Here is a 13,555-nt window from a genome sequence, read left to right on the forward strand (position 1 = left end):
TTTAAAGTGCTTAATAACCACGATTTCTCCAAGTTATTCTACTTTCCTCATTTTATCCAAGTTTGTTAAATTCAAAAACCTTAGAAGGTATGTAGATTTGGGGGCCAGACGTTTGAAAAGTTCTTCATTGTAAAGAATTGAGACTGCATTAGTCTTTCTTTAGAAAAGCTTCAGTTGACAGATAAAGAGTTTTAGTCCCAATATTCAACAGATTAAACCAAGTAACAAAAATCAAGCCTCTTTACAGAAAAGTCAAAGCACAAGGCAATTAAGTAACAATCCTCTCAAGTATGCCCAATGGATTCAATGCAAGGACTGAAATGCAATTTTAAATCTCTAATTCCCAAATAAATATGCCCCCTTCAGGTTGAATATATTTGCTAGCTTCATCATTGAATGTTGTCTTATAAGAAAAACTTTTTAAAAATAATGGTATTTTTTTTTAAATATCAATGACAATAATGTACTTACCATAGATAAATCTAAATATAATCATAATTTTATCCAACATTTTCTCAAGTTCTTCATCTGTAGCTTCTTTGTTGCCAGCGCGAAGCTTTGAATCTACATACTTAGCTAAAAAAAGGGAGGGGAATTCATTGTTTAATGATCATAGGTATCTGTGATATACTATATATACTCAGATGGTGTGCCAACCGACTCGTTGCAGACTCACAGCGACACTGAATAGGGTTTGGGGGCTATAAACCTTTATGGGAACAAAAAACTTCTTCTCTACAGAGCAATTGGTAGATTCAAACTACTGGCCTTGTGGTTAGCAGCCCAGCTAGTAATCCACTACACTATCAGGGCTCCACATTACTCAAGTAGAAGTACGCACTGTAGTACATACTACAGTGTCTAGAAGAAAAATAACCCTAATAGTCTGAGTTCATTTACTGTAGTGTGCTTAATGTAGTATCCCACAACGTGCTCATAGTCTGTGCTCATTTAGTATAGTATACTATTAGATGTATTCCCCTCTTGGTTTTTATTTTTCTAGTTGACAACTGTAATATTTTATGATTCTTTCCTATAGTCCTAAGTACTTACTTTTAGAAATAACATCTTGTCCTACATCCAAATTATTGTAGCATTAGAATACATTCATAATTAATATAAATAAAAGTAAATATGGTCCAATGTATTGTCATACAAAAAAAATAACATTATGTCTAGCATGTCCAGTTTTGAAGTGTTAGCGTAAACAACTTTAATCCTTACCTACATCCAGGTTCTTAAAAATGCTTTTCAGACTAGACATTACCAGCTAAGTAATCCAGAGAAATGAGGCATTAGTATATCAGAACTTTGTGCCAAAGTTTCAGCTTAACTGAGATTTTATGTATAAAAGAAAAATATTTAAGTGATAAAAAGGACTAGAAAAATACCTATGAGTTCAGCAGGTTTGTTTGGTCTTTTGTTAATGAATGTTTCAAATGCTTCTTTCATTGCATTGATAAATTTTTCATTCTTCAGAAAGCAGATATCAATTATATGATCGACTTTATCTTTAAAATCCAGCAACTCTTGCACCATAGTTTTATCTTTTTCAGGATTAATTACAATAGTGCTTCCAAATGCCTAAAAAAACAAGACAAAACAAAAAAGATGCAACTTTTAATTAGATTTAACTACCATGAGAACCAAACGGCCACCACTCATCTGTCAGTTTGTCACACTGTGGTGGCTTGTGAGTTGCTGTGATTCTGAAAGCTATGCCACTGGTATTTTAAATACCAGCAGGGACACCCATGGTGGACAGGTTTCAGATGAGCTTCCAGAAAAAGACAGACTAGGAAGAAAGAGTGACGAACTACTTTAGAATATTTAGTCACTGAAAACGTTATGAATAGCAGAGAAACACTATCAGATATAGTGCCAGAAAATGAGTCCCTCAGGCTGGAAGGCACTCAAAATACGACTGGGGAACAGCTGCCTCCTCCAAGTAGAGTTGACCATGATGACGCGAATGGAGTAAAGCCCGTGGGAGAAAGTCCACAGAACCTTCATTTCCTGATGGGGCACAACTCAAAATGAAGAGAAACAGCTGTAAATATTCATTGAAAATCAGAACATGGAATGTACGCAGTATGAATCTGGGAAAATTGGAAGTTGTCAAAAATTATATGGAACACAGAAACATCGATATCTTAGGCATTAGTGAGCTGAAATGGACTGGTATTGGCCATTTTGAATCTGACAACAACATGGTTTACTATGCCGGGAATGACAAATTGAAGAGCATTCACTGTCAAAAAGAACATATCCAGATCAGTCATGAGGTACAACACTGTGATAGGATAATATCAATGTGCCTACAGGGAAGCCCAGTTAAAACCACTATTATTCAAATTTACGCACCAACCACTAAAGCCAGTGAGGATAAAATAGAAGAATTCTACCAACTTCTTCAATCTGAAATTGAACAAACATGTAATCAAGATGTATTGATCATCATTGGTGACTGGAATGCAAAGGTTGGATGAAGGATCAGTAGTTGGAAAACATGGCCTTGGTGATAGAAATGATGTTGGAGATTGCATGATATAATTCTGCAAAACCAGTGATTTGTCCATTTCAAATACCTTCTTTAGACAGCATAAGAGACGACTATGCACATGCACCTCACCAGATGGAATACATAGAAATCAAATTGACTACATCTGCGGAAAGAGACAATGGAAAAGCTCCACATCATCAGTGAAAACAAGGCCAGGAGCAGAGTGTGGAACAGACCATCAATTACTCATATGCAAATTCAACTGAAGCTGAAGAAAATGAAAACAAGTCCAGAAGACCTAAAATATGACCTTGAATATATCCCACCTGAATTTAGAGATCATCTGAAGAACAGATTTGATACATTAAACACTAAAGACCGAAGACCAGAAGAATTGTGGAATAACATCAAGAACACCATACAGGAAGAAGGCAAAAAGTCTTTAACAAGACAAGAAAGAAGGAAAAGGTCAAAATGGATGTCAGCAGAGACACTGAAACTTGGCTCTCCAGCGTAGAGATGCTAAAGCAAATAGAAGAAATGAGGTTCAAGAGCTGAACAGAAAATTTCAAAGATGAGCTCGAGACGATAAAGCCAAATATTATAACAAAATGTGCAAAGATCTGGAATCAGAACACCAAAAAGGAAGAACATGCTCAGCATTTCTAAAGCTAGGGGAAATGAAGAAAAAATTCAAGCCTCGACTTTCATTACTAAAAGATTTCACTGGGAAAATTATTGAATGATGCAGAAAGTATCAAGAGAAGATGGAAGGCTCTCATGTAAACTATCATATAATTCATAACAAAACATTAAAAAAGAGAGAGAGAAGATGGAAGGAATATACAGAATCACTGTTCTTAAAGGAAATGGTTAATGCTCAACTGTGTCAAGAGGTAGCATATGATCAAGAGCCAATGATACTGAAGGAGGAAGTCTAAGGTGCATTGAAGGAATTGATGGAATAAAAATTGAAGTCTTTCAAGAAAGTGAGGCAGCACAAGAGGCACTCACTCATCTCTGCCAAGAAATTTGGAAGACAGCTATCTAGCCGACTGATTGGAAGAGATCCATATTTGTGCCCATTCATTCCAAAGAGAGGTGATTCAATGGAATGCGGAAATCATCGGACAATCTCTTCGATATGCCACAGCGAGTAAAGTTTTACTAAAGGTAATACAGAGACGACTGCAAGCATACATTGACCTCAGAGAACTTACAGAGGTTCAAGCCGGATTTAGAAGAGGCCGTGGAACGAGGGACGTCATTGCTGATGTCCGATGGATCTATGCTGAGAGCAGAGAATATCAGAAAGATGTTTACCTGTGCTTTATTGACTACACAAATGCTTTTGATTGTGTGGATCATGACAAGCTATGGACAACATTGAGAAGTATGAGTATTCCAGAACACTTAATTGTACTCATGAGGAATCTGTACCTGGACCAAGAAGCAATTATTCAAACAGAACATGGGAATATTGAATATTTTTAAATTAAGAAAGGTGTGCGACATGGTTGTACTTTCAACATACTTATTCAACCTGTATGCTGAGCAAATAATCAGAGAAGATGGGTTATACAACGAAAAACATGGCATCAGGATTGGAGGAAGACTCATTAACAAACTGCGATATGCAGATGATACAACCTTGCTTGCTGAAAGTGAAGAGGACTTAAACATTTACTGATGAAGATCAAAGAGCACAGCCTTTGTCAGGAGGGACCAGTCACTGGAGAAGGATATCATGTTTTGTAAGGTGGAGGGTCAGAGAAAAAGAGGAAGATCCCCAACGAGATGGACTGACCAAGTGGCAACATCGATGGACTCAAGCGTGGCAATAGTAGTGAGGCTGGCCCAGGATCGGGCAGTGTTTCGTTCTGCTGTGTATAAGGTCACTATGGGTCGGTACCAACTCAGTGGCACCTAACAACAACCATGAGAACAATTCCAAAATCATATTTTAAGTTGGCACACTTACTTAAGGATCTTAAAAATAAAGCTATTTTTGAAATGAGAATAAGAAAAATAAAACTGAGATATCCAGACTGATGCTATTCTTCTATAATCACAGAAAATAATAAGGAATGACACTGGGTATATAGTATTATAATGAAGTATTATTATTATAACCTTCTACGTTCTTTTTCTTATTTTAAGTCATTCAGCTCTAATTTTTTTTTGTTTTGCTGATACTGTTGAACAAATATACAATATAATATACATCAATTCAAAAAATTCTACATATACAATTCAGTGACATTGATTATATTCTTCAAGTTGTATACGCATTCTCATCCTCCTTTTCTGAATTGTTCTTCGTCCATTCATATAATCTCACTGCAGCCTAAGTTTCTTATTTAATCGTTTCAGGTGCCACTGTCAATTTGGTATAGATAGTTCTTAAAAAGAGTTGTTGTTGTTGTTGTTAAGTGCCGTCGAGTCGGTTCCGACCCATAGCGACCCTGTACAGGGTTTCCGAGGGTGTAAATCCTTACGGGAGTAGAAAGCCTCATCTTTCTCCCACGGAGCGTCTGGTAGTTTCGAACCGCTGACCTTAAGGTTCGCAGCCCGATTCGTAACCACTACGCTACCAGAGCTCTAAAAAAAAGAAGCTCACTGGTAAGACAAACTGGTGGAACCCAGTTACTGTGGCCCTGTCAGGACTGGAACGGAACTCACCCGTGTGCCTGAATTTGCAATCAATTTGCAGAAATAGAAGGTGAACAATAAAACTAGAAATATGCACTCCTAATTTGAGATCAAAAGAGTAGCATTTGTCCAAGGACAGAGTTCAGAAGGCAGGAAGGGGTAGAAAAGGAAGAGAAATGGAAATAGGAAGTCCAGAGAGGAAGTAGGATCATTGATGTTACACTATAGAGATTGTCATTGATGACATGAAATGAAATGTGATGTATTATTGTTGAATAAAAAACTGATTTGTTCTGCAAATCACCCAATTTACAATAAAAACGTAAACAAAATAAAAAAGCACAATGCCCAAGGCAGACACTTCTTTCCTAATGAAGCTAAACTATGTTTGATTTCAAAAGACTTCAAGAGATAGTGTTCCTTTTAGGTTTAAAGATTATCTCACGGCAAAAATGTCAGGGGTTCCTCCCAGCCTTAATGGCTTCAGGAACTCTGAAATCCATGAAAATTTGGAATTCTGTTCTGCACGTTCCCCTCTTTTTATCAGGATTCCTCTAAAAAATATTTGATCAATGTGTCCAATACAGTTAGCCCTCTGTATCTGCAGGTTCCACATCCTTAGATTCAACCAACTGCAGATAAGTTATTCAAAAAACAGAGCAACAACACAGAATACCAGACCAAGAAGGCTCAGGGGATAGTGCCAGAACTCTGAACCACGTATAAAGGAATATTTAGAAGGTTGCAGGGTTACAGCTAGGGGACTTTGTAGCAGAAGCAAGAAATCTATTGCTTTCTAATTCAAGACGCTCAGCTATTCCTGGAGCTGCCATCTTGGGAGAGACCAAGCAGGGGAAGGATCAGATCAGCCACGGACATCTGACAGAACCACAGAGCTAAAGGTGTGGACATTATTATTTTTTTCTATCTGTTCATTGGTCTCTCGCTGTCTGCGCACATCCATTAAGGTGACCAGAGGGGATGCCTGAGCAGGTGGACTCCTCACCCCACCCCGGAGGGTTCTACTACACATGCACACAGATCTCCTTGAAATTTAAAGTGACAGTTTCCACTTAAAATCAAAAGGCAGTGCAAAACGGCCACAGCAGGCCCTGAACTGTTTATCACTAGGAAAAAGGCCAGAACGTGGATTGTGGAGCAGGACAGGCAGACTAAAAAGGAAATAGGTTGAAAATTAAATCCTGAATTATGTCACAATGACCAATTATGGCATCTTGAAAATTCTCAGATAGGAGAGTGAAAAGGGAAGACCACCTCCTGATCCCATCTACTTGAAGGCAATCAGAAAGCATACAAAATACCAAAATACACATCCATCTCAGTATGAATATGCCCCAAAACAAAAACAGATGACCATATCTGCACATGTCCAGAAACGAGATAAAAAGTGACTGAGACAAATGAGCTGGAAGCAGACCTACACTCCATACTGGATGTTGAGCAGGCTTTGGAAATGTCTGAGAAGGAAGTCACAAAAAATGATTATAAAATGTATCAAAACACTATACAATGCAGTTGAGAAAAATAAGGAAGAAGTCAGGAACGTACTACAGAAACAATCAAATAAGATAGATACTGCATTGGAAACAATTCAAAAACTACAAAAAGAGGTCCAAACGATTAATACAATATCAAAAATGGACAATACACTGAAAGGGCAAAGGAGTAGAACTGAAGAGACAGACGCCAGAACTACTGAACTAGAAGATAAATCTCTCAACACTACTAAGATAGAAGAGCAAGCACAAAAAAGGATTTAAAAAAGTCTGAAGAAGTCCTAAGATTCGTGTTGGACAACACGAAGAGGAATACTTAAGAATTATCAGAATTCTGGAACTGGAACAATCACACAAGTCATAGAGGAGATAGTTGAAGAGATGCTGGAAGAAAATTTCCCTAACATCCTGAAAAGCGAAAAGATAAGCATTCAAGAAGCTCAACAAACCCAAGTAAGGATAGACCCTAAAAGACAATTAATCACCAAGGCATAATAATCAAGCTCTCCAAAATCAAAATAAGGACAGAATCCTGAAAGCAGCTAGGGCAAAGAGAAGTGTAACATACAAAGGCAGGCAAATCAGATTAAGCTGGGATCTCTCAAAAGAAACCATGCAGGCAACGTGGAGACATATATAAAACCCTGAAAGAAAAATAAAAAAATGCCAACCAAAAAATGCCAACCAAGAATCATCTACCCAGCAAAGCTGTCAATCAAATACAATGGTGTAATCAAAATGTTCCAGGAAAAAAACAGAATCTAAGGGATTTTGCCAAAGCCAACCCTGCTATGAAAAACATCCTAAAGGAAGTTCTGTGAACTAAGAACCAACAAGAACAGACAACAACTACCGAATGACATATGTGGCAGCATCACCCTGAACTCAATCGACAAATGGAAGAGTCAAAAACAGAATAAAAGTATAAAAACAGAGGATCTGGAAGGTCAGTCTATGATCTAAACAATTACAATGTGAAAGAAGGTAAACACAGAGGAACAAAGATCCAGGGAGTGAGAAGGTCAGGTAGATTACAGGATACAATAGACTGTCATAAATGGAGGAAAAAGTTAATGGAATATAAGGTAACCACAACAGTGGGGTTGGGGTAGGGAGTTTGTTTGGCTGTTGGGGAGGGCAATACAAGAAAGGGGAAGGTGGCGGAAGAACAAGATAGATACGGGAACACTGAGACAGGTTTGCATGGCCTAAGTGGGACAGAGAGAAATAGTGATGCATGCTCAACTTTGGAACAACAGGGCTCTGTGACACAGGGATCTAGGCATAGTTTGAAGAGGGGAAAAAATACTAAGATACTTGGCTCTCTTATGAATATTGGTTTTCCTTGCCTACTAATGTAAAATAGACACTTGAGTGGGATAGAAAAGGAATGTTTGGAATCATGATTACAGAAAGCCTGTAAGCCTGTCTTCAGCCTATAACTGACTGGAATACCTAAAAGGGGTTCTAGAACTTGCCCAGTGAAATAGCCCTCTTGCAGAGACTTTGCAGAGTATAGGTCCTTAGGTGTAATTGCAAGTCCCATCCAGAACCTTATGATGTGGGACATTTCCACTAGGACAAGCAGACCAGCCTGGAATAGCTAAAGCAACAGAATATACATCTTCAAAGAAAGATCATCAGGAAAAACCAAAAACAAAACTGTCAGCATGACTGGCTACTACAAGAATAAGCAAGCTGTTCGCTGGGAAGCCATCAAGGCAAGCAATCAAGTTCCTTCAGGACAAACTCCCCTCTAAGACTGAAACTCTAAGGGAACACATGAACAGGCATGTAAGCTTGCTGGCGACCACACTGGGTCTTCTGGTAAGAAGAGGGTGAAAGGCCGTAATGAAGAAATGGGCTGAGTTCAACCACAATCCACTGACTCCCACTGACCTGGAGGTGAGAGAGAGAAGAGGAAGGGGTGTTCGGTCCGAAGTGTGGTGAGCCCATGGACAAGGACACAGTCACAGAGGGCTAGAGCTGAGAGTGAAGCATCCAGCTGATATGAAGTGAGGGGAGATGCACAAGAACACCCAAACTTGCAGAGAGTACCCATTTGACCTAGCCTCGATGGCTTGATAATCAGAACTCAACTAGAACAAGATTTAAAAAAAAAAAAAAATTTTTTTTTTGGATAAAAGAAACAAGGGTAAATTGCTACAATTCAGTGAATCTGACCTATACTCATGGAGGTAGTAACTCTAAATACCAACAGAGAGGGAAGGTGTCTTCACATCAAGCATCAATGCCATTCCCTCTGTATACAGGGTTGATAGGGACAGGCAACTTAGACACTGGCTACCTAAAATGAGGGGGCAATAAAGGCATAAAGTGACTAGCTTACAAGGTTCAAAAGAGAGTTTAGTTTAAGAGTATGGGGTGGGGGGGGATGAAAAAGTCCCCACTGAACAGTTGTCATCTTGTCTAGATGGATCTGGTTAAAAGAGATGGGGAGAAGATTCGTATGATTCAATAGTGAATAACTGTAATCATGACTAATTGCGACTGTCACAACTATAAAGGCAGAAGTTTTGTAACAAAAACAGGGGAATGGTTACTCTTATAGTCCAGAAACAGAGGACCCTAGGACCATCAAGGTAGAAGAGCACAAGCAGAATGTGGGACCTCATCCAGAGAAGCAGCGACGCCAGAGACGGAGGCAGAGATGGGGTCCTGGAGAGGGGGAGCAGCTGAGGACTCTAGATTCATGGGAAGAGATGGTCTAAGAGCTGGTGGCCAGGAGGCAGACTTGTAGAATATGCCCTTTGGTGATATAAATTATTATACATGCCTGAGTGGCTTTTGTTGTTTTGCTTTGTTTGTTTTTTTTAAATGCTAAAGTGAATAGAGAGAAATACTGTTAACTGATTGTACACGGAGGGGATTATAATCACTGTAATGAAACAAAGTATATGATTTGTTGAATGTAAAACTGATGATCTGCCCTGTAAACTTTCACTCAATCCACAATAAAAACTAAAAAAAAAAAAAAGTTATTTAAAAAACAAAACAAAAGGTTCTAAACAGATATTAAGAGGTGATGTCAATCCCTCAAAGGCTGTAGTGCCATTTTAGGGAAGAATCTGCCTGCAACCATCCACTGTTTGAAAAGACACATTTAAATATGTTTTGTTGTATGGTGCTGTGGGTTAATGCATCAGACTGCAAAGTCGTTTGAACTGCAAGGTTGGTGGTTCAAGCTCACCAGCTGCTCCTTGGAAACCCTATATAGGGTTGCTATGGGTTGGAATCGACTCAATGGCACTTAACAACAACAACATACATGATATACACGGAACCCTAGTACCAATGCTGTATGTATGAATTACCCCCAAATGCACAATGTTCATCACAGCACTACTCACAAGTACAAAAAGATGGAAACAACCCAAATGCCCATCAGTGGATGAATGGATAAACTATGGTACATACACAGAATGAACTATTATGCAATGTAAAAAAAAAATAGTGATGAATCCATGAAATATTTCATAAGATGAATGAACCTAGAAAACATTATGCTGAAAAAAAAATTACTGAGTGACTTTAAGTAAATCACAAAAGGCCAAATATGAGACCACTACTATAAAATAAAGTCAAGAAAGGGATTACACAGTAAGAAACACTCATTGATGGTTACCAGAGATGGGAAGGGAGCAGAGGGGGAAAATCACTAATTAGAGAGCAAATGTGTACTGACTTAAGTGTTGAGAAAGGCAGTATACAATAAGGGGGAGGAGGTCAGCATAATATGACCAAGGGAAAGGAAGACACTAAGAGGTGAACAAGATTAAGAGTCAACAATGGTAAAATATAATTACCTACGAAGTGGTTACGAATCGGGCTGCGAACCGCAAGGTCAGCAGTTCAAAACTACTAGCTGTTCCACGGGAGAAAGATGAGGCTTTCTGCTCCCGTAAAGATTTACAGCCTTGGAAACCCTGTACAGGGTCACTATGAATTGGAACCGACTCTAAGGTACTTAACAATAACAATAGCACACAACCCCGCAATAACAATCTACAGGCAAATACTTAAGTAGATATGCAAGAGAAATAGGTGTAGGAAAGCATATGAGAGTATACCTACGAGTACAAAGGGGCTTCCAAAAAGTTCACGGGAAAATTCCGTTTATCTTTTAATTCCATTTTTCCACACACTCTTTGAAGTCCCCTCATATATATACATAGTTGACAGAGGATATGTCTAACACAATTGTATGTATTATAAATACATCCAGATATATAAAAGAGCATACAACGTGCAAAGTTATACAAACTTCTTAATCACAATTAAATACCTTGAAGGACTGACTCACTGGGCATGATGGATTAGGACCACAGTCTTGGGGGACATCTTGATCAATTGCCATAATAAAGTTCACAAAGTCAATGTTCTATATCCTACTTTGTTGAGTAGTTGCTGGGGTCTAAAACGCTTACAAGCAGCCATCTCTGGTATCTTTCTATCCAGGACAAAGAAGAGTGAAGAAACTCAAAGACTCAAGGAAACCATTCATCCAAAGGACAAAGGACTTCTGGAGAATAACAGCCTCTACTAGCCTGAGACCAGAAGAACTTGATGGTGACTGGCTATCACTTTCAAACACTCTAATCAGGATCACAATACAAGGTCCTAGACAAACTGGGTAGAAAAATGTAGAACAGGATTCAAAATCATAAAAAGAACCAGACTTACTGGTTTAATAGACTGGAGAACCCCCTGAGACTCTGGCCCTTAGATACCCTTCAAACCTGAAGTTGAATCCATCCCTGGAGATTTCCTCTCAGCCAAGCAATACATGGGCCTACTACAGGGCAAACGTGCTCATCAGTACAAAGAATCATGTGAAACCAGGAGGGTGGAATCTGCCAAAAGCCAAGTTCAGAAGGCAGGAAGAGGCAGGAGACAGAGATGAATGGAAATGGGGAAACCAGGGAGGAAGCGGAAAGAGTGCTGTTGCATTAAACAAAATGTGTATTGAATGTGAACTAATGTGCTCAGTAAACTTTCACCAAAATCACAATAAAATGTTCTAAAAAGTAAGTACAAAAAAAAAAAAAGTAAGTACAGAAAAATGTCCATAGATTATACGCACATATTTATATAAGGGACTTGAATTTATCCCCAGGGGGTCTGTGAACTAAGCCCCTGCAGGTATCTAGGGACCACTATAATGGTAGCCAGGTACCATCTAGTTCTGGTCATGTAGCAAAGAGGGCAAGTTTTCATAAAGACATCAAACATTCTCTTTCCTCCGTTGCTCCAGGTGAAGAAAGACCAATTGTACTTGGAAGACCACTTGCAAGCTTTTAAGACCCCAAGGACTGCGAAATGAACAAGCAGGTAGAACAGAAGCAAGAAACCCAGGGCTTCGTTAGTCATGGCTGATGAAGTAAAACCAGAACAGAGTTGAATTTGTAAAATGTAGCGGGGCGGTGAGGTGGGGAACCAGGATATCCAGGATGGGAACAATTATGGGTTGCTTCCCTACTAGGAACTTAATCTCTTAGAACACAAGACAATGTGTTCATTAATTAGCAATTACATTAACGTTCTAAACAAAAAGTTGGAAACAACTGTGCCCAGCTAAGAGAGGATGGCTCACCATATTGCTTTGAATGTGTGCCACTCTCCACAGTCCTGGCAATAATCCAATCTCCTGCATCAGGCTCCTCCTGAAAGGGCTCACTATGCCTCTTCTGAATCTTCCACTCCAGGGCTTTGACATACAATATTTTCCGTTCTGGTAATCACTCCATTTGGTCCAAGTTAAAAAAGAAAATTGGGGTCTATTCGGATTTTGCATTCTTGGCCATGAATGAACCAGTTTGAACTGCCTGGAAGCCCTGAAGGAACCAAATCTCATGAGATTTTTGGTTTTACATGAAGAGCTTCAGTAGCACCTCTTTTTATTTTGCTGTTGTAAATATATCTACAACCATTTGCCAGCCAATTAAACTTTTTAGGTGTAAAACTTACTGATATTAATTACATTTGGTTGCATAATCCTTACATTGCATTGGGCAAATCTGCTTCACAAGACCACATTAAAGTGTTGAAGAGCAAAGATGCCACTTTAAGGACTAAGGTGCACTTGACCCAAGCCATGGTATTTTCAAGAATCATCATATACATGTGATAGGTAGACAATGAGTAAGGAAGACCATAAAAGAATTGTTGCACTGGATGGAATTACAGTGTTGGAGAATACTGGAAGTACCATGGACTACCAAAAGAACAAAGGAACAAAACAAATCCAGAGCGCTCCTTGGAAGCCAGGATGGCCAGACTTCATCCCTCATACATATTTTCAGAAGGGACCAGTCACTGGAGAAGGGTATCATGTTTGGTAAAGTAGCGAGAGAAAAAGAGGAAGACCCCCCAGCGAGATGGACTGGCACAGTGGCAGCAGCAATGGCAACAATTGTGAGGTTGGCCCAGGACCAGGCAGTGTTTCATTCTGCTGAGTCAATACAGACTCGATGAAACCTAACAACAACATAGCCCTAAACCTTAGTCAATGACAATCTGGCTTCAATTTAAGATTGGAAGGAAAAAAAGAGAGTGTGGGGAATGGACGGACAAACACACAAAAAGAATCCTTTTTCTTTGTCCACACTCACTGCTATTTGAAGGGGCATCAAGAAGCTAATGGAAAAATTCCATTATATCTTTTAATTTAATTTTTCCATGAACTTTTTGAAGCCCTCTCATAAGTATTATAACTAGAAACTATGGCAAGCATCAAGGCGGCAACTGTTACACTGTTGATTTGCTACATAGCTATCATTTCTAGTTTAAATGGTCTCAAAATTCCCATTACTTCTATAAAAATTAGATATAGCAAGTAAATTTTGCCAATATGCCACTCTGG

The 13,555-nt window shown here is 38.9% G+C and overlaps 1 protein-coding gene across 2 annotated transcripts in view; it reads right to left on the minus strand.

The window, feature by feature from the left end:
- CUL4B (cullin 4B) overlaps positions 1-13,555 on the minus strand; it is a 46,696-nt gene that overhangs the window by 10,898 nt on the left and 22,243 nt on the right. For both annotated transcript variants that reach the window (XM_006877472.1, XM_006877473.1), the window contains exons 11-12: positions 1,392-1,584; positions 472-576 (exon numbers count right to left, since the gene is read on the minus strand). In XM_006877472.1, the coding sequence (XP_006877534.1) occupies positions 472-576; positions 1,392-1,584 (298 nt within the window). The remainder of the gene's footprint in view (positions 1-471; positions 577-1,391; positions 1,585-13,555) is intronic.

This window comes from Chrysochloris asiatica, unplaced genomic scaffold (genome assembly GCF_000296735.1).
Source record: "Chrysochloris asiatica unplaced genomic scaffold, ChrAsi1.0 scaffold00504, whole genome shotgun sequence".
Classification (NCBI taxonomy): Eukaryota; Metazoa; Chordata; class Mammalia; order Afrosoricida; family Chrysochloridae; genus Chrysochloris; species Chrysochloris asiatica.